Source organism: Canis lupus, chromosome 4 (assembly GCF_011100685.1).
Source record: "Canis lupus familiaris isolate Mischka breed German Shepherd chromosome 4, alternate assembly UU_Cfam_GSD_1.0, whole genome shotgun sequence".
Lineage (NCBI taxonomy): Eukaryota > Metazoa > Chordata > Mammalia > Carnivora > Canidae > Canis > Canis lupus.
Window position 1 is genome coordinate 40768289 of NC_049225.1, and position 18937 is coordinate 40787225.

The 18937-nt window shown below is 48.0% G+C and overlaps 1 protein-coding gene across 3 annotated transcripts in view; it reads left to right on the plus strand.

Moving 5' to 3' along the window:
* The window catches only part of SH3PXD2B (SH3 and PX domains 2B), a 103698-nt gene that overhangs the window by 28017 nt on the left and 56744 nt on the right, over nt 1-18937 (plus strand). For all 3 annotated transcript variants that reach the window (XM_038534749.1, XM_038534751.1, XM_038534750.1), the window contains exons 2-4: nt 2107-2187; nt 13098-13173; nt 18117-18193. In XM_038534749.1, coding sequence (XP_038390677.1) covers nt 2107-2187; nt 13098-13173; nt 18117-18193 — 234 coding nt within the window. The remainder of the gene's footprint in view (nt 1-2106; nt 2188-13097; nt 13174-18116; nt 18194-18937) is intronic.

Sequence of the window (18937 nt, forward strand, 5' to 3'; positions counted from 1 at the left end):
TTGAAGCAGAATTTAAGTCTTAAAAATGACAACTACCCAGATGGCTTTGGAGACACAGTTCTTCTTGGTCAGAAAATCACCTTTCTAAGGTGATTCCTAAAGGATGCCTTGACCTCTTGTTCTTTGGCTCTGTGAGGCCCCCAGGACCGGGGAGCACAAACAAGGGAGGTGGGGCGGTGAGCCCAGATGCCCAAATCCCTGATGTTGAAATAGCTTGTTTTTATGAAGAGGGGTGGGGCAGGCATTGGAGAATCTGAGTACAGGGTACTAAAAGTTCTTGAACTTTTCCTTTCTGCTAGGCAAAGAGCTCAGAGCTTGACCTCCAATAGTCATCACAATTTGGTATGAGATAGACTTGCTGATACCATTTTGTGGTTAAGGAAGCTGTGGCTCTGAGGGTTAGGAAATTGTATGAGTTTAGAGCTTCTTGACTCTAGAGCCCATGTTTTTTCCCCTCTATCAAGCTTCTTTGAAAGAAAATGCATGTTGGATTTGGAGAGGTCATTCCTGGTGAACTTGGCTTGGCATTCAAGGGCACTTCCCATCTTGTCCTAATATTTGTTCCCATTATTCATGTCTTCTCACCTGGAGAACCTTCTCCCACAAGTCCCTGGCATTCACACTGGTCTCTGGCCCCCGCCCCCCATAGTTGCTCCACTTTGTCGCATTTTGAATGAAGTTTCCTAGTAAAGTTTCCAGGTCCTTCAAAGTGCACAGTGATGATTCCAGGCTTCAGAGAGCTCTTCCCACCTCTCATCCTGCATCGGTCAGGACTAGATTACATGTGTCAGAAACCCAACTTAAACCGGCTTCAAAAACAATTTGAGAAGACAGGTTTGGCCCAACATTTATTAGCTCAGGAAACTTGACAGACCAGGAGTAGATTGAGCTTCAAGCAGAGCTGGACCTCAGGGTCAGACTATTACAGAAATCTACTGATGCTGACCTCATTCTCAGACAGGTTCCTTCTAAGCAGTGATGAGACAGCCCCCAGCAGCTCCAGATTCCCATCCTGACAGCCCAGCAATTTCAAAGAAAAGCGAAGTGGTCGTTCTCAAGGGTTGGAGCAAAAGCCCCAGAACTGACTTTTACTGGCTCTGATTGGTTCAGTACAGGTCATGTGCTCATTTCTCAACCAATCACCGTGGATAGTGAATGGCACTTGGCATCTAACGTGCTGTGTGCTGGGTGGGAGGGGGGGTTCTTCGCCTATTAAGTCGTGTCTCTCCAGCCAGTCCTTAGCTCATGGCCTCTGACAACACTGAACCCCTCATATTTATACAGCATTTTCTGCGTTTCCAAAGAGCTTTCACATATATACTTTTTAATTGTCAAAACAGCCCTGCAGCCACAGATCATTTGTGCAAGTCAAGAATGGGTTATGCATGGGCTGATTTCTCATCCCCCGTGAACAGTGGTGTGCAGAGAGCCGCATTAGACACCACCTCTGACAGGAGCCTCTGAGCTACTACCACATCACTCTGCCCAAATTTGTCATCATACATTGTGTTTCTGTGGGCTGTGTCTTGTGAAGTGCTTCCCCGTCCTCAGTCACATGAGATCCTCACACTGTCACGCTAAGCAGATGCTGTCAGCCCAGTTCACAGATGCAGAAACTGACTTGGAGGGAGAAGTGACCTGGCCTGGACCCTGCCTGGTGGAAGAGGTCTGATGGCTTAGCTTATGAGAACTATGAGAGGGCTAAGCACTGCCAGTCTCTGTGACTTCTGACAAAAGGCAAAGCTTTAAAAATGACAAAAAATAGCCAGCCCTGCGGCTCTCTGGATTGAATGGAAGGCAGGAAATCCCTACAGTGCTGCAAATAACACCATCTTCTGAGATGAGCAGGGTGCTAATGCTTTCCCATTCTTGATTTCACTTAATCCTTTGTATAGTTCTCAGAGGTGGGGGTTATACCCATGTTATTGAGAAGGAAGCTGAGGCCCAGAGAGCAAATGACTTGTCCAAAGCCATATGGCTGGATGGCAGCAGAGCTCAGACTCAGATCCAGGTCTTTCTGACATAACCCTGTGCTTTGCTCCAGAGTCCTGGAAATGGAAGGGCTCCCTTGGTGTTAATGTCCATCTGCTTTTTCTCTCTCTATAGGTCTATATCATCCGGGTTACGTGGTCCAGCGGCTCCACGGAGGCCATTTACCGGCGCTACAGCAAGTTCTTTGACCTCCAGGTAAGGATTTGGAGTGTCCAATGAACTGCAGTGTAGGAAAAAATTTAATTGGACTAACTTTCCATTTTGATATCAAAGCCTAGACCCTCACCCATAGTGGACACATAGGGTTCCTTTTTATTTCCCATACTTAAAAATGATGTTCATGTGCTGCTCACTTCAGCAGCACAGGTACTGAAATTGAAATGATACAGAAATTAACATGGTTCCTATGCAAGAATGACCCACAAATTTGTGGAGCACATGTTTGACTTCCCAGGAGAAAAAGCCTGCCTGGCTTCAGACACAGCTTGATCCAGGGTTTCCACAGTACCATCTCACCCAGCTCCTTCCTTGCATACTGCTTTTGTGGTGTTGGCTTTATCCTCAGATCCCACAGGGTTACAAAATCCTCTGGGCTTATACTCAGCAGGAAGGAATAAAAGGTCACTTCCCAGAAGTCCCAGTGAACACAGTGTCCTCTGCACACCATCCTATCTTCTGACCTCACATGTTCTTTCAGAAGGTTGAGTGATATTAACCACAGCCTTGGTTGTATGGAACTAATCCATTCCTAAAAATGTTGGTTAAAGAATTTTCAGAATCTGTATTTCATTATTTTAAGGGGGGAGGCGAGATAATAATGTGCTTCTAACCAGTTCCCCAATATCACTAAAACAATCTCCAACGCCTACATAACAAACTGCCAAGAGTCATTGCGTAATGTAAACCAACTGAGACACCAGTTACCTAATTATTAAAATGCACTGAACTCGTTATGTTTTGTGTTCACAAAATGCAACAAAATCAAACAGTACCATATGTAAATTATATTTTCCTTCTGGTCTACAGTGAACATGTAAATACACAAAGAGACTATATGTTAAAGATGCTAAGATACTATCTAAAACAGACTTGGCAGGAGCAGCATAGGGACCAAGAAGGGGCCGAAACCCTGGCGGAAAGGCAAGGAAGATGAACACAATAAACAGGGGCTACAGTCCTGTCTGAGAATGACTGAGATCCACACCGTCTTACCCAGAAGCAGGGGTGATCTATGCAGATCTATTACAGCGGGTCTTCAAGTCAGAGATTGAATGTTGGGTAAACACCTTTGCAAGTTTCTACACTGACTTTTCACGTACGGTCTGTGTAGAGAGGACTACCTGAATTTGCTTCCAAGATGCCTCTTGCTTGCCTAACACCTCCAAAAAGGATAACAGTGGGCAGAGAACAGCGAGATGATAGAACTGTGGCAATGATGATCAGGAATGCTATCCTGAGGATTAGGGATATCCACACTGAGCAAATACCTCCTGGGCAGCTCAGGCAGGAAGAGAGGAGTGGGGTAGATTTATGGGAGGAGGCAAGTGTGCCCCACGGAGCCCAGAGCAGGAAATGCAGCTGGCCTCACAGGGCCCCAGAACCAGCAACTGAATGACCCTCGGAGGCCTATCAGCTCTTCAGCCATCTGTCACTGTGGCCACAGAGTCTCCCATGAAGCTGACTTTGTTTTCCTGCTAGCCCCTCTGTACCAGCTTCCTCCCCCAACCCATTGCCCCACATCCCCCAGGTAGCATTTCATTTCCCCAGGTGAGGTATCCTTCCCTGTAGTCAGCACTCTGGCCTTTTAGGTACTGAGTCCAGTCTCCAGGAGAGAGAGAGAATCTGTTTGTCCCAGGGGTCCTAGGTCCACCTCCGAGCCTGTCAGCTATAGCCGCAGGGGTCAGGGGGTTTGGTCCAGCATCATCTGGAGGAGCAGGTCTGGACAAGGACAGGCAGGGGGGGCGGGGTGGGGGTGAAGCCTTGGAAGTACATATGGAAATGTTCATTGCTGCTGTTCTGCAGCCAGTGAGGCATCATACCCAGGGCTTTAGACCTTGACTTCTGGGGTTAGACAGACCAGGTTCAAATCTCAGCTTTACCTTTCAGGTCTCAGCTTGGTTCACCTCTGTATGTTTCTGAGACTCACTCAGTTTCCCCATCTGCATGTTAAGAATGAAAGCACTTTCCTCACGCATTCATTGTGACAGTCAATCAAGACGTGCCTGTCTCAGTCACCACATTAGCTGTTATTAGCTGTCCCTCTTGTTCAGATGAGACTTGCCCGAGGTGACATCATTTGGGAACACTTGAGCCAGAGTATAATCACGAGCCTCCCTGGCTCAAAGCCTGTCCTCCCTCGACTCTTCTGTTCTGACTCAACTTTCTTATTTCTACCAGAACTTAAAAGTGAGGTTTTCTTCCCCACTCAGCATAATTGGCAATAATTGGGGGTTTGCTATAACATAAACAGCTGCCTCAGACTCCCCTCCCTGTTAGTCTAAAGGCAGTGCCTCAGCCAGCCTTAAAGAGTCCCGATGGGTGGCATGAAAAAGTCATGGAGCTCCAGAGGGTCCTGCTGTCCTAGAAACAGCCTGCTACCCACCCCCAACATCCCAGAGGAGGACCCCACCAGCCAAATTCAGCTGTTTCCAAGGACCAAGCAAGGGGGCCGGCCAGCATGGGGCTGTGATACCCTAAAGTGAGATGATATCATGATCCCACCCTCCCCTTCCTCCCGTCTGGCGAGTAGCCTTGGCTTTTCCAAAAGTAACTTGGCACAAAAGAGTATGAGAAGGGCCAAGCTTTCGTGGAGGAACAGCTAGGCCAGTGTGGCGTAATGGAAAAAGCAGAGGACTCAGTCAGGAGACTTGGGGCCCAGCCACCTGTGCTGTGTGGCCTTGGGCACGTCCCTTAACCCCTTTGTGGCCTGACTGTCCTTGTCAGTAACATGAGGTAATGACAATAGAAACAGCTGGCATTTCTGGAGCACTGACTGCTAAGCATCTAGGTATAATGACTAATTTAATCTTCATGTTAAGCTTATTAAATTACATAGATGTAGAATCTTAGGCTCAGAGAAGATACATCATTTGCACAAGGCCACACAGCTAGTGAGCGTCACAACTTGGATTTGAAACTGGGCAGGTGACACCAGATACCACATTCTTAGCCACCGTGCTTCTAGTGCCCCTCTCTCTCTAGTGGCTACTTCACAAGGTTTATATGGAGTTAGAAGTGCTGATGTGTGTCCAGAACAGGTAGAGCCACAGAGACAGCAGATTAGTAGTTGCCAAGAGCCGGGGGGAGGGGAAGAGGCTGTTAGTGGGTACTGGGTATCTTTTGGGGGTGATAAAAATGTTCTGGAATTAGATGACAGTCATGGTTGCACAGCCTTGTGGATATACTAAAAACCACTGAATTGTACCCTTCAAAAGGGTAAATTTTATGGTATATGAAGTATATCTCAATTGCTTTTTTTTTTTAAAGTGATGATGTATGTGAGTTTCTGGGCTGTCAAGCCCTGAGCAAATGTCAGCTGTTGGGATTATTGATGGGCGTGGGTTGCTTCTAGGAACCGGCATAAAGATAAGAGGAAAAGAAGATGCCAGTTTAATAGAGTGGTTAAGATCCTGGGCTTTGATCCAAATGCTGCCACTTACTGGCTGTGAGATCTTGTTTTAGTCAGAACTGTTTTAGTTGCAGATGACAGAACCCCAGTCAAAATGGATTACTCAAAAAGAACATTGATTAGCTAAATGTAACAGATGTCTAAGCATTCTTGGCTTCAGGTGTGGCTGGATCCAGGGACAAGAATGTCAGTGAGGACCTGCCTTCCTCCAGTTCTTAGCATTCTTCGTGCCCAAGCAGGGTGGTATATGGCACAGTGGTGGCCACAGCTCCAAGCTGTATCCAACAGGTCAGCTCAGTGGCTTCAGGAAAAAGAACACCCCTAGCAATCTAAGCAAAAGTCTCATTGGTTCATCTTGGATCAGTAGCTGGGCTGGTCAGAGCCAGCCTAGGGACTGGAGTAGAATGTGTGTAGATTTTTTTTTAAGGTTTTATTTATCTATCCATAAGAGACACACACAGAGAAGCAGAGACACAGGCAGAGGGAGAAGCAGGCTCCATGCAGGCAGCCTGATACGGGACTCAAACTCAGGACCCCAGGATCATGACCTGAGCCAAAGGCAGACACTCAACCACTCACACCACCCAGGCATCCCAGAATGCATGTAAATTAAGGATTAGGAGATTCCCCAGAAGAAATCAGACAACGGCTGCCAGGGAAGGGGAAATAGCCTATAGATAAAAGAAAATAAATGATCCTCCTGGATGGGGCAGGACATTCAGGCAGAGGAAATAGTCTGCAGAGAGGCTCCCTGGGGTTAAAAGGGGAAACAGGACTCAGGCTCTTCTGTGGGAAAAGAGACCATGGTCACCAGCGAGAGTGTCCCCTTTATGACAGTTCACCTTCCACAGTGATTTCCTAACCCTCTTGTGCTTAAAACAGCCAGACCCTGATCGTCATGCCTGCCACATCTAGTTGACATCCGGCCACATGTCTCATTCACACAAGGGTGCAGGCGATAGAGCCCTGTGCTCTGAATGGGAAGACCTGGTGTCAGGTCCCAGCCCTCTGTTTTACTGCCTGTGTGGCCTTGGGCAGGCCACTCAGCCTCTCTGAACCTCCCTTTCTGCCCTGACCGGGGCCCACACTGGAGAATCCATCAGAGCGTGACAGAGGGAGCTGGCCTCTGAGCAGGGGACTGGGGATGGCCCAAATGCCCAGAGAGTTGAGGGCCGTGCCTAGAGCAAACGGGGTTTGGTTGAGCGACACAGTGAGAGTGTCAGCGAGCATTTACTGCAATATGCCAGGTACCCATTTTCTATGCCGAGAAGCAGCATGGCTGGGATCCAGGCCCAGGCGTGGCTGAGTCTGAAGCCCGTGCTCCTAAACACTGAGCCCCATGGCCTCCTTGAGGCCTAGTCTTGCCTCCACGTCTGACTGCTCAAAGATAGGTTTGCCTCAGAGTTCTGCCTATAGCAGGCCTTCAGAGGCCCATTTGGCCCTTCCTCTTAGATGCAGGCAGAGCCTCTCCTGCAGAGGCTGCTCTGAGCAGAACAGGAGCCCTTCACAAATGGCCTCTGATGTGTGAGGGGTCCACTTTACGCTGTGCCAGGCGACCTTTGCCCTCGAGTTTTCCCACTGGCTCATGGTGCCTCCCCAGGCCGACGTCACGGGCTTCCCTCACGGAAGGCACAGTTAAATACATGCTGAGCCAGACCCCAGGTGTTCAGAGAGGGACCTCTGTCCCAAACAAGCCTAGGCAGAGCTTGCTTCCTGGCGGAGCTGACGTCTGAGCCAGGCCTTGACAAAAAGTGAGGAGTTCTACCTGCCGGCAGAATAGGGAAGGGCTTCCATGAAGAGGAAATCGCATGTGCAAAGGTGTGGAGGCAGGATTTTTAGCTGGGCATCTTGCAGAATTCCAGTGGCGGAGAACATGGAGCCAGCTGGGTCGCTCTGCCCAGCAGGGAGCTCTTAGGAGAAGCACCATCACATGTGTCCTATACACAGGGACACTCCATCTGTGGGGACCCAGAGAGAGCTGTTTGTAGGGACAGGGGCTTTCAGGGGGAGCTGTTCCCTAGAAGCAGCACATCCCAGAGCTAAAGGCAGATTGGAGGCAGCATCCTGATCTGCACCTTCGTTTCTCCCCAGAGAAGGGAACTGAGATCCAGAGATAGGAGAGGCTGCCCCAATGCACAGAGCAAAAGTCATTTGTTTCCCGTCGTAATTGAGACAGGAATGACCTGTCCCCCCCCCCCCCCCCCATGAGAGTTTTACAGCCCCACGTGCACTTCTGAGCTTGGGGAAGTGTCTGCCCAGAAGCCCCCATGCTCCACCCCAGAGGCCAAAGGGAAGGGAGTATTTTCTCGTCTTTTCCGGGGGTATAGGGGTGACCAAACCAAAGAGTTCCCACTCCCTGGCCCAGCCGGGCCGGCTTCCAGCAAGATCCTAGCCAACCGCTGGCCTCAGTCCGCCAGCCATATTTATGCAAGTACTGCCTTTGCTGGGTCCTTAGACACACTCTTTTCCACAGACATTATCTTCTGAAGTTGCAGTGCCTCCCACATGTTGTACACACTTGATGGAATCTTCCTTCCCTTCCATCTGAAAAGCTGTGGCCATCTCAGCAGAGTGTAGCTGAGGCAGTACCGTAGCCGCTCTTTCCCACGTAGTTAGCAGTTCTTTATTTCTAAAATAGAAAGAAGGAAGATTGTGTTGGTCAGTTGCCTCTGAATCCCAGTCCAAGTCCTGTTGCTGCCACCTGGAACCTAATTTCTCCTCTCCTAGACAGTGGCTGACCAAACCAGATAACCACTTTTTTTTTTTACTCATTCATTCATTCATTCTTTACACAATTGTATGCCGGGTCTCTAGCACATACCAGTGAGGAAGTGCTAGGGCAGGCCAGAGGGCAGGCAGACCAGTAAGGAAGTCAGAGTAGGACATGCTGGCCTAGACCAAGGGACAGCAGGGAGAAAAGCGAGGTGGATAGCTGGGAGGGGAGGCAGGCCCCACGTGGAATGTCCACCGGATACCAGAGCATGCTAACATTTAGCCAGACTGGCTTCTCAAGGGGATGGAATCCCCAGAGACAATGAGCCATCAGGCAGGTCCACATATGTTGTCCTGCTTTGAGGACTACCTGGCTTCTGTCCAGCCAGCAGCTGTGCATGAGTCTCCATGGCCTGCTCTGGCTCTTCTGGGATGTGAGGCTTTGTGATGCTGAGGGAATAAACCCCTCCAAGTCCAGTCTGCCACTAACACAAACCACGTGTGGCCCTCCACGCCAGTTTCCACACTGTTTTCCTTGGACAGCATGTCTCCTTTCTCTCTACCACAAGCTGTCTTAAAAACTGCTGATGGAGTGTTCTCTCATCCCCCTTGGAGGCTTGCAATGTGGCCACTTGACGTGGCTCCCTCTCCTTCCCTGCCCCCCAGACTGACTCATTTTCCTCCTCAGTTTCCAGTCCTCCTCACCCCGAGCACCACTTCCTTTTATTATCTGAGGGGAGGGGCATGGGATTTTCTAGTTTCCAAGGATAGCAGTCTACGGCTGGACTTAGCCTGGCATGCCTCTGGTCCTGCTGTTGCAGACAGCCTGGGTCTGGGGGTCCCCACAGAGTGTCTGGAATGTGGCCTGTGGGTGCCAAGTATGACAGTTCTCTGGATAGATGCAGCTTGTGGCTTGTGAATTTGGGCACACTAAGACCAAAAGCAAAATAGCTCACAGGGCTGAGATCTCCTGTCCTTGCAAATAGTCATCTTAGATTGTCATTAACCATTGACAGAGTAATGAAGAAAGTAAAATAAAACCGGATATGGCTCAATGAGGAGAGTGGGTGTTAGAGTCTAGCCCTGCACTGTTGGTGATGATGGCACTAGTCATGTGAGGCTATTTACATTATTAAGAATTAGATAAAATTAAAAATTTGATTCTTCAGTCACTGGAGCTGTGTTTCAGGTGCTCAGCCTTGGAGTTCAGTCTAGGGCTAGTGGCTACAGGTAGGGACTGGGCAGATAGATACAGAACATTTCCATTATTGCTGAAAGTTCTTGAGCTCTGGCTACTGAGGGTACTTGGATAGTCTGAGGGATTTTGCCATCCTTAAAACACGGCCTCATGATGGAATGTTATTAAGCTTTAAGAAGAAAGGACATTCTGACACCTGCTACCACATGGATGAACCTCAGGGACATGGTGATGAGTGAAATAAGCCAGACACCAAAGGACAAATACTGCATGATTCCATTACATGCAGTACCTAGAACAGGTAGATTTGTACAGGTAGAAAGTGGAGCGGTGGTTGCCAGGGGCTTAGGGAGGAGAATAGGGAGTTAGTGTTTAATGGGGACAGGGTTTCAGTTTAAGCTGATGAAGAAGTTCTGGAGATGGATGGTGGTGACGGGTACACAACAATGCTAACGTGCTTAATGGCACTCATCGTATATTTAAAATGGTCAACATGGCAAGGTTTATGTTAAGTCCATTTAACACAATTTCTAAAAACACAAAGCCTCACAGAGTACCAAAAATTATTCCCAAATAACTTTCAGAATAATGTATTCTTTATGGGTAGAGTGCAAGGAGGGGGATCTGCTGTTGAGCACCTCTATGACCCTAAAGGGTTCACGTTCAGCATTCACGGATAAACGACCCTGCCAACCCGGCTGTGGTCCTCATTCCCCAGATAGTGAATCAGGCAGGCTCCCTGGGTGAGGAGTCTGGCCCCCGACACACAGCTGGTGTGAGGATGCATCAGGACTTAACCCCAGGACTGTCTGGTCCCCAGGAGTACTATCTGTGGTTAGACTTTACAGCCTTAAACCCAAGTCTGCTGCCTCAAATTAATAACACTTGGGGAGACACTTCAGCTCTTTGGGCCATGCTTGTCTGGGCAAAAACAAGTTAGGATAAGGGACGAGAGAGTAACTTCCTAAGACAGACTGTTTCAGACCACAGGCAGCTCGGAGGGAGACCTCTTCAGTGGGCCTCCTTCAGATGGAGGCTCAGAAGGAAGCTGGGAGAATGGAGAATGGGCATGGGAGGGTGGATGGATAACTGGTGCGTACCTTTTCTTTTTTCCTGAGTTCCCTTTATTGGTGTTCCAGCATTTTCTTAACAAGTAAAATTGAGAAGGACAAAAAAGATGGTATTAGGCAAAACCAATAATCTCTAAAAGACTCTGCGACAGAGACTGATTGATCACCCTGCTTTTCAAAAGAAAGCGTGTTGTTCACTTGTGCACAGAATATTAAACTTCATCTCAGGCTGATTTTTCACGCTTGCGTGACACTCCAAAGCCACCTACAAGAGTGGTCTTAGGGAAAGAGAGTGGGATTTAGATGAAGGTCCTTGAACCAGCTGGACCACCACTCAGCTGAGCGACTTCAGGCAGCTGTCCCTCTCTCTGCTCCCCGGTTTCTCCTAGCTGGGACATGGGAAGTGTACATTTATGTCACAGAGTTACTGTAAAGGTCAGATAAAATCATGCGTGGAAAGGCTTGCTGACTGTAAATTGACAAACAAATGTCAGTAGTGGTGACTGATTATTATTTAATATTAGCAGTATGAATAGTATTAACCAGGGCACTTGCAAACACGTGAAGCTGTCCCCAAAGTGTTCCACTCATTTGCTTTCATTGCTTTAGTCAGTTTTTACTGAGTGCCTATTTTGTGCTGGCATCGAAAAGCTCTCGAATTCAAAGAAAGAAGTCTGCGTTTGCCAGCAGTTCTGCCATGGCCTCACCAGTGGCCGAATGACAGTGGACCAAACATTTCCCGTCACCACGCAGCAGTTAGGGTCAGTGGGAAACCACAAATAAGACCATAGCCTCTGGGCAGCCCTTCAGGGTGCTGGCCAAGCTGAGGCAGCCCTGCCTACCCGGGGGTATCACAGAAGACTGCACCAAGGGGGCAGGGAGCCCCAGCCTGTTTCCCAGGCCTGCAGAGCAGTGCATTTTTGTTCTCACTGCATCGTAGAGGCAGCTGGTATGACTGCAGAGAAGCCACGGGCTTTATTCTCTGGCCGCATCACTTGCTGGCTACAGGCCCATGGCAGATTTCTTCATTCTCTGGGCTTCAGTTTCCTGGCTAATCATGTCTACCTTGAAGGAATATTCTGAAGATTTAGTGAGAGCATGTGTCTAAAGAATCTAGTCCATGCTTGGCACAGATGATAACCTGTTTCTCTTACTCTTCCAGCCTCTCCTCCCTCCCCCTACGTAAGAGCCCTGCTTATTTCTCAAGGGCTATTCAGAGCTTATTTCATTCTATCAGAGGGGCATCTTGAATGCCAGGGTGACTTTCTCCTTGAGGTGAAATGATGAGCAGACTTTTTAACCTTCCAGCCATCACTTAGGAGGCTCAAGACTCCCTTTCGCTCTGCTTGAATCCTGGGCCCAGGTACCAATAGGGTGGTTCTGCTACTATGACAGACCTCTCTATACAACAAGGGGTCATCTCTCACTCGGGCTGCATGTCCATTGGAGGTCGTTGGGGGCACCTGACCCTCAGTGGCAGAGAAGCCACTGTCTGGAGTATGACCAGTCACACGGCAGAAAGAAGCGGAGGCAATGAATCACGCACCACTCATAACTCTCCCACCCCAAAGTGACACATACCTCTTCTGCTCACATTGAACTGGCCACATCCCACTGCAAGGGGGTGGGAAGGTACAAATCTACCATGTGCTCAGGAGAAGAACCAGAAATCTGATGACAGTCTTAGTCACTACCATGGCCTGCCTGGCTTTAATCCATAAAGTAATACTGCAAGTTTGTATCATTGTGGCCAACTTAAAGATGAGACCCCAGGTATGTTACTTCCCAAGACCACAAGCAACAGGTCCTTGGGATTCTGTATATCCAATCAGAGAGGCATTTATTGCACTAGTAATGGTTTCCAACTTGGGTACTCTGCCCCTGTTCTTTCTCCCCTACAGCAGCCTGCCCCTACTTCTGAAGGTGCTTCCTACACCGCCCTGTAATGATCCATTTCCTTTTCAGTCTCTCTAGGCTATGAGTCTTTTCATCTCCGAACCCCAGGTGCCTAGCACAGAGCCAGGCACAGATCTATCTGTTGGACTGGCCTGGGGAATCTTAGTGTGTAGTAGGGGAGCATAATGATCTCACAGGCATAGACCTAACCAGATTAATTGAGTCTCAGTGGTCTGTTACCTAACAAAACCTGCAATCCTTAGGAAACAGATTGACCTACTGTCAGTGGAATTCTGGTGGCTCTGGGGGTATTGTTCATGTTTCAGTTCCTGTGGCTAGAAACCCCCCCAAAAAAACTGAGAATGGTCTCTCTCAGCTCTGAGCTTTTGCTAATATGGCAGCTATGGACATCGAGAATTGTTTTCATGGAGGTCCTAGGTCCAGTTGACTTTGCTTTCCCCATTAGTCTGGGTTTCTGAAAAGCTGAACACAGTGAGCCTTTATATATCAAATCACATGTTTCACATAATTGCCTTAAAATGTCAGAGGTGCAATTTATCATATTAAAGGCTTCTGTTTTTGCTATTCTCTCCCTGTTTAGATGCAGATGTTGGACAAATTTCCCATGGAAGGAGGGCAGAAGGACCCCAAACAGCGGATCATTCCCTTTCTGCCAGGTAGGTGAGACACATGCTGTCAGCAGGGGCCTCCAGGGGATCCAGGACAACCCCCACATCTCTCAGCTCAGCTTTCTGGGGCACTGTCCTAATGGCCAGAGTCCCAGTCGTTGTAGAAATTAGTGCCTAAGAATACGGGCTTTGGGGTTAGTTGCTACACCATCTGCTTAGGCAAGATACTTCACCTCCAGGATCCTCAGTTTTTTCTGTCTCTAAAATGAGAATAATTAGATCTCATGAAGTTTTTGTAGTGAGTGGCATCTTTATTATGCTTTTGTTGTGTAATGAATTCATACCAATGTAGCAGCTTAAAACCACAGTCATTTATTATCTCACAGTTCAGTTGGTTGGAAGTCCAGGCAGGTGCTGCTGGGTTCTCTGTTTAAAGCCTCACAAAGCAGAAGTCATCATTTTGGCCAGGCTGGGCTCTTATCTGGAGGATTGGGGGAGAATCCACTTCCAGCCTCATTCAAGTTGTTGACAGCGTTCAATTCTTTGCAGCTGTAAAAGTAAAATACCTGTTTCCTTGCTGGCTCTGGGGCTTGGGGATTAGGATAGAACATCATTGGGAGTCCTTTCTAGAAATTCTGCCGGCCTATCTGCCACAGCTACCAGGCCCCTTCTGAGTGCTAGGCAGTGCTCCAGGCACTGTGGGGGAGTTGACACACTTAGGCTGATTTCTGCCCTTAAGGTATTAAGTGTTCCTTTTCCCCAAAAAAAATTCCTTACCAAAGGAATAGCATTAAGGCTTCTGCTCAAAAAAATGGGCTACCCAAACCAGAGTTATTGCTTTGAGTAATAATATTGGATGTCTACCATAGGCCAGTCACGGGGCTAAGCGGTCTACATTCGTTACCTTGTTTAGTCTTCAGAATAACCCTGTGCCCATTTTACAGATGAGGAAGTTGAAACTCAGAGAAATTATAATTGTCTTCACAAATAGCAGAGCTGGGATTCAGACATGGTTTTGGCTGGCCCCATGATCCACTGTTATTATCCTTTGGTAAATTATTTTAGCACACAGAGTTTCATTCTTCATTTGCAAATTGGAGATAATAATGTTACTTAAGTGATAGGGTTATTATGAGGATTAGCGATAATCAGTGAATTGATAGCCTCCCTAAATCACAAATGTTTAGAGAGCTGGAAGGTTCCCTTAGGATCCTTTCCATGTTGCAGACAAGGAAGCAGGCAGGCCTAGAGATGCAGGGGACTCCCTGGGTCACACAGGAGCCCACCCTTCCCTCCCTACTCCATGGTTCTGCAGTTAGTATATCCAGTGGTTCTTCCAGATATTAGCATCACTGAGTGGATTTAGAGACAGCATGGATGTATTTGCCAGGTCCCGTCTCCTGGGAGAATCATTTGCCTAAAAAAAACTAATGTGTTTAGCTCTTCCACGGAGAAAGTGTGCAATCACACTGGAATTTTTGTTTCCTATTGGAGAAAACCCAGTGTACCAACTGCCAACAGCCAACTAGCGCTGCTCCAGAGCATGTGCTTCAGAGGCAGTTCTGTGACCTCAAGCAGGTGACAACCCCCTGCCCCAGAGCCTCAGTTTATCTATTTGTAAAATGGGACAGTGCCCTCCTGCTTTACAAAGCTTCTCTCCCTGGCACCTAGCGGGTTCTCTATAAAAGAAAGAAACAGGATCCTGGGGCACTCCTTTGGAATTTCTTAGAATTCACATTTTAGAGTCATACTTAAATGATCAGTCTGAAGATTCAAGTTGAATTAGATTCAAATGTAGGCCCTTCCTTCAAGGAAGGAAAGAAAAGCAGGGAATTGTAACTCTTTACTGGATGAAAGGCAGAACCAGCTGTGAAAAAACTTCCCAGGACAGGGGAGAACTTGAGCTGACCCTCCCCTAAGCCCCTGAAAGCTTTCGTGGTTATGGAATCCATTTCCACCCATGAATTTATGAAAATGCTGTTCTCAGAGACTCAGCCCCATTTTCCCTGCTTGGGACACCCACTTGCTGCTTGGAGAGGTGGGTTGGGCCCCAGGACCCCTAGAGCATCCCTTCGTGGCCGGCCTCTTCACTCTTCCCTGAGGCCAAGGCCAAGGGCAGGGATACATGGGAGGCACATGCCCTCTCCTAGGGGTCAGTTTTCTGCCAAGACTGCCGCGTCAGCAGAACAAAAGCAAGTCTCTTGTTAGCACAAAGGCAGGGGGAGGGGAAAGCAGCCCTGTACAATTTTCCATCCCAGCAAGAGCTGGGGAAGCCAACTTGGCAGAGCATGCAGCTTGAAAAATAAGACTTACAGTTTGGCCTTCCATCACTGTGGAAAACAAAAGCCTGCCCATTCCCACCAAAGGCTGGGCTCTCTGCTGAGCAACCCTTTCCACTCCAGTAAGGCTAGCCTGCCGGGCAAGGCTCACCCTCCTTCCCCAAAATTCACGCAGAAGCACATTAGGCGCAGATAAGGGGCCGTTGCCCCATTTCACTCAGAGCCACTGGCCAAGGAGGTCCAGACCACATGGTTCTGCCCCACAGCCCAGGGCCTGAGCCGGGTTCCAGTTCTGCTGCGGATAGATGATGAACTAGCTCATCAGAGGCAGATCTTAAAAAACCAAGCTGCAGGTTGAGAAAAGAACATGTGCTCAGAGTATGAGGCAGTATCATCTAACCCATTAAAGAAAAAAGTGATTACTCTTGTGAGCACCTAGGAAGGGCCAAGCCCTGTTAGTGGGTGTGTCATGGAGGTTACTACTAAGAAATAGGAGCTTCAGTCCCATTTTACAGATCAGAAAACTGAGGCTCTGGGAGGTAAATGCATTTCCCAAGGCAGCACAGTCATCCTGGATTGGCTAACCACGGAGCCTGTGGCCTCCCCAGCAGCTGCCGCAGGGCTTCCTGTTCCCCTCGCTGGCAGGGTACCTGCCTTATGTCCAGAGACTCGTGTCCTACTGAGGCCACGCAGGAAGAGGGGTGGTGCTTTTGTTGCTGTGTCACACCCCCTGGAGACATTGAAGATGCCAGAGTTCTCCATCCTTCTCTCTCAAGACCAGCCTATACTGTTCCCCTGGGCCGGTGCTTGCACCATGCATATTGTGAATTGTTTGAGTTGGGTCACAACCTCCCCAGTAAGAAGCCTGAACACCCCACTCCCCACCCTTCCTCTGGTTTACAGAGGGGACATTTTATCAAAATGGGACCAAAATGGCTTTGGTAGGGACTCCTTTCCAATTCTGAGAAACAGATTAGAGGCAGGAAACATTAACTGTGGGAGGTTTCTCTTCAGGCAGGCATTCCTAATTTTCCTAAAGGCTTGGGATTCTCCTAGGGATTCTAAACTGCAAACAGTCCCACCCAATTTGGGTGGTAATTTGATTATCACAATGACTCAGGGTGGAATGGGGATGGGCCAGGGATCCTAAACATCCTGCAGGGTGGGGGACACTCCCACACAGGGAAGGATTGCCCTACCCAAAATGTCAACAGGGTCCCTCCCTGTTGGGGAACACTGACTGTCAATGCCAAGAGGGCAGCCCCCTGCGCAGGCCCATGGAGGGCTCCCAGAGAGACAGTAGCTAGAGTGTACCTATCAACTGAATGGAAACAGGAATACCGGGTTGTAAACTCTCCCCACTTGGCTGCATCATTTGCTTTTTTATGGTAAACAACATGAACATTTTCTGATTCCAGAAGCAATACATGTTTATGGTAGGAAATTTGGGGAAAGTCAAAAAAGAAAACAAAAAGGTTGTCTTCCGTCCCTTGGAGACAACCACTTTGAATCCTGCATGATGCGTTTTGTTCTAGATTTTCCTTTTCTAGTAAACATGGTGTGTCAGAAGTTTGACTCATCAGAATTAAAACGATCACCATAATAAACAAATGCAATTCCCTGTTATTAAAGAATATGAGGAGTATATATTTTATCTCACTGTGGGTTATTGTTTTCTTTTTAATTGGTAGAAATTAGGGAGGGGGAAAACCTCATCATTAGGTTGACCATATATACCTAATTTCCTAATTGTGCCCCTCTGCTAAACTCAGGTGATCAGATTATTTTAAATGTTAGATTAACCACATTGGCTTTTGGGGCACAAATCTCCCTTAACAGCTTGCATTGTAAATCTTGGAGTCAATAGGCTGTTCTCATTCATTTCGGTTCTGTCTTATGAAAACTCGTTTGGACCTTTCCTACTATCCTGTTCCTGCTCACCCAAGCTAGATCTGTGGAGATTGCAGCCTCCCCAGAGCCATGTTAGAGCACTGGTTGATCCCTCCTTGCCCTGTGAGCCTTGTGACCCAGATTCCTCTCCTTGACTTGCCTTCTCAGACCAGAAGTAGGTGAAGCTCTCTGTAGCTCGCTATACTCTGCTGTCTGAAAAGCTGTGGTCTCCCTGTGCCCTCTTCTTTGACCTCCCCATGGAGATCTCCTGGCACTCTACGTAAGCGTGGCAGAGGGGCTTGTCTCCATCCCCCATCTCTTTGGCCCCCCCTCAGTGTCTTATTTCTGATTTTGCCCGTCCCCTGCCTCTATGACAGGTCCAGAACATGAGGCCAAGCCATCTTAATAGTTAGTGCATGCACTTGGCCACCACCTCCCCATGACTCTCCCCCATTAGGCTCATGGAAACTCACCAGTTTGCTTTAAAGAAACCTCATCCAGAACATTATAGCATCTTGGATGTTTCCAGACATCCTCAGTGGCATCGTTTACATACTTGTCTTTGTTTGTGACCTGCCCACATGTCACACAGGAAGTCCTGGTACCACATCCAGTGCTGGGGATATCACGAAGCAAGTAGTAGATTCTCACTTAGTTTTTGATGAGTTAGGAAGGCTTGGATCCTTTCTGTTACAAACAGATGATTAGGGGAGGAATTTAGGTACCCCTCAGACCTACCAGTGCCACATCTGCACCCTCCAGGGTTGCTGAGAGCTTGTCATTGCCCCCTTACAATACCACATCTGCTCTCATCTCCTGCAGGCAAAATTCTCTTCCGACGAAGCCACATCCGGGATGTGGCAGTCAAACGCCTGATACCGATTGATGAGTACTGTAAGGTAAGTCTAAGAAATGTTAACACTTCCCTGTGTCTCATGTCTTCCCTCTGGGTTGTTTTTTTCTTCTTTTCCCTTTCTGGCTACAAAATAGTCATTGCAAGCAATCTGCAGGTGCAAAAAATGTAAAACCAGAAAAACAATCACCTGTGAGTCCTCTACTCAGAGGCAACAATTATTAAGGTCTCTACATGTTTCTCTTTTCTCTCACAATGCATTTCTTTATGGTGTTGACACCATCCCATATGTGTTATTTTTGTTGCTCTTTCTTTTTTAATATTGTGATAGTAAGAATTTCCCCATACTATTACAACATCTTTTTGAGCCTACTTTAAATGGCTGCGTAGTATTCCATTGTGTGTGGATGTTCCAAAAGTTATTTAGTCCCTGTCATTGGACAACGCAGCTGGCTTCCAATCCCTTGAATGTTCTAAACCACAAGGGGCTTGCTTTTTGGCTGTATCTCATTTGATTTGAGGCTGTGGTTGGGAAAGAAGTACGCTTTTCCTACCCTTAGTATTTATTTCTCTAACTTAAAATCAATAGCAGCTCTGACTGGAGAAGCAAGAAATGCTTTAACAATGGAGCAGATGGGGATCCCTGGGTAGCGCAGCGGTTTAGCGCCTGCCTTTGGCCCAGGGCGTGATCCTGGAGACCCGGGATCGAATCCCACGTCAGGCTCCCGATGCATGGAGCCTGCTTTTCCCTCTGCCTGTGTTTCTGTCCCCCCCGCCCCCCTCTCTGTGT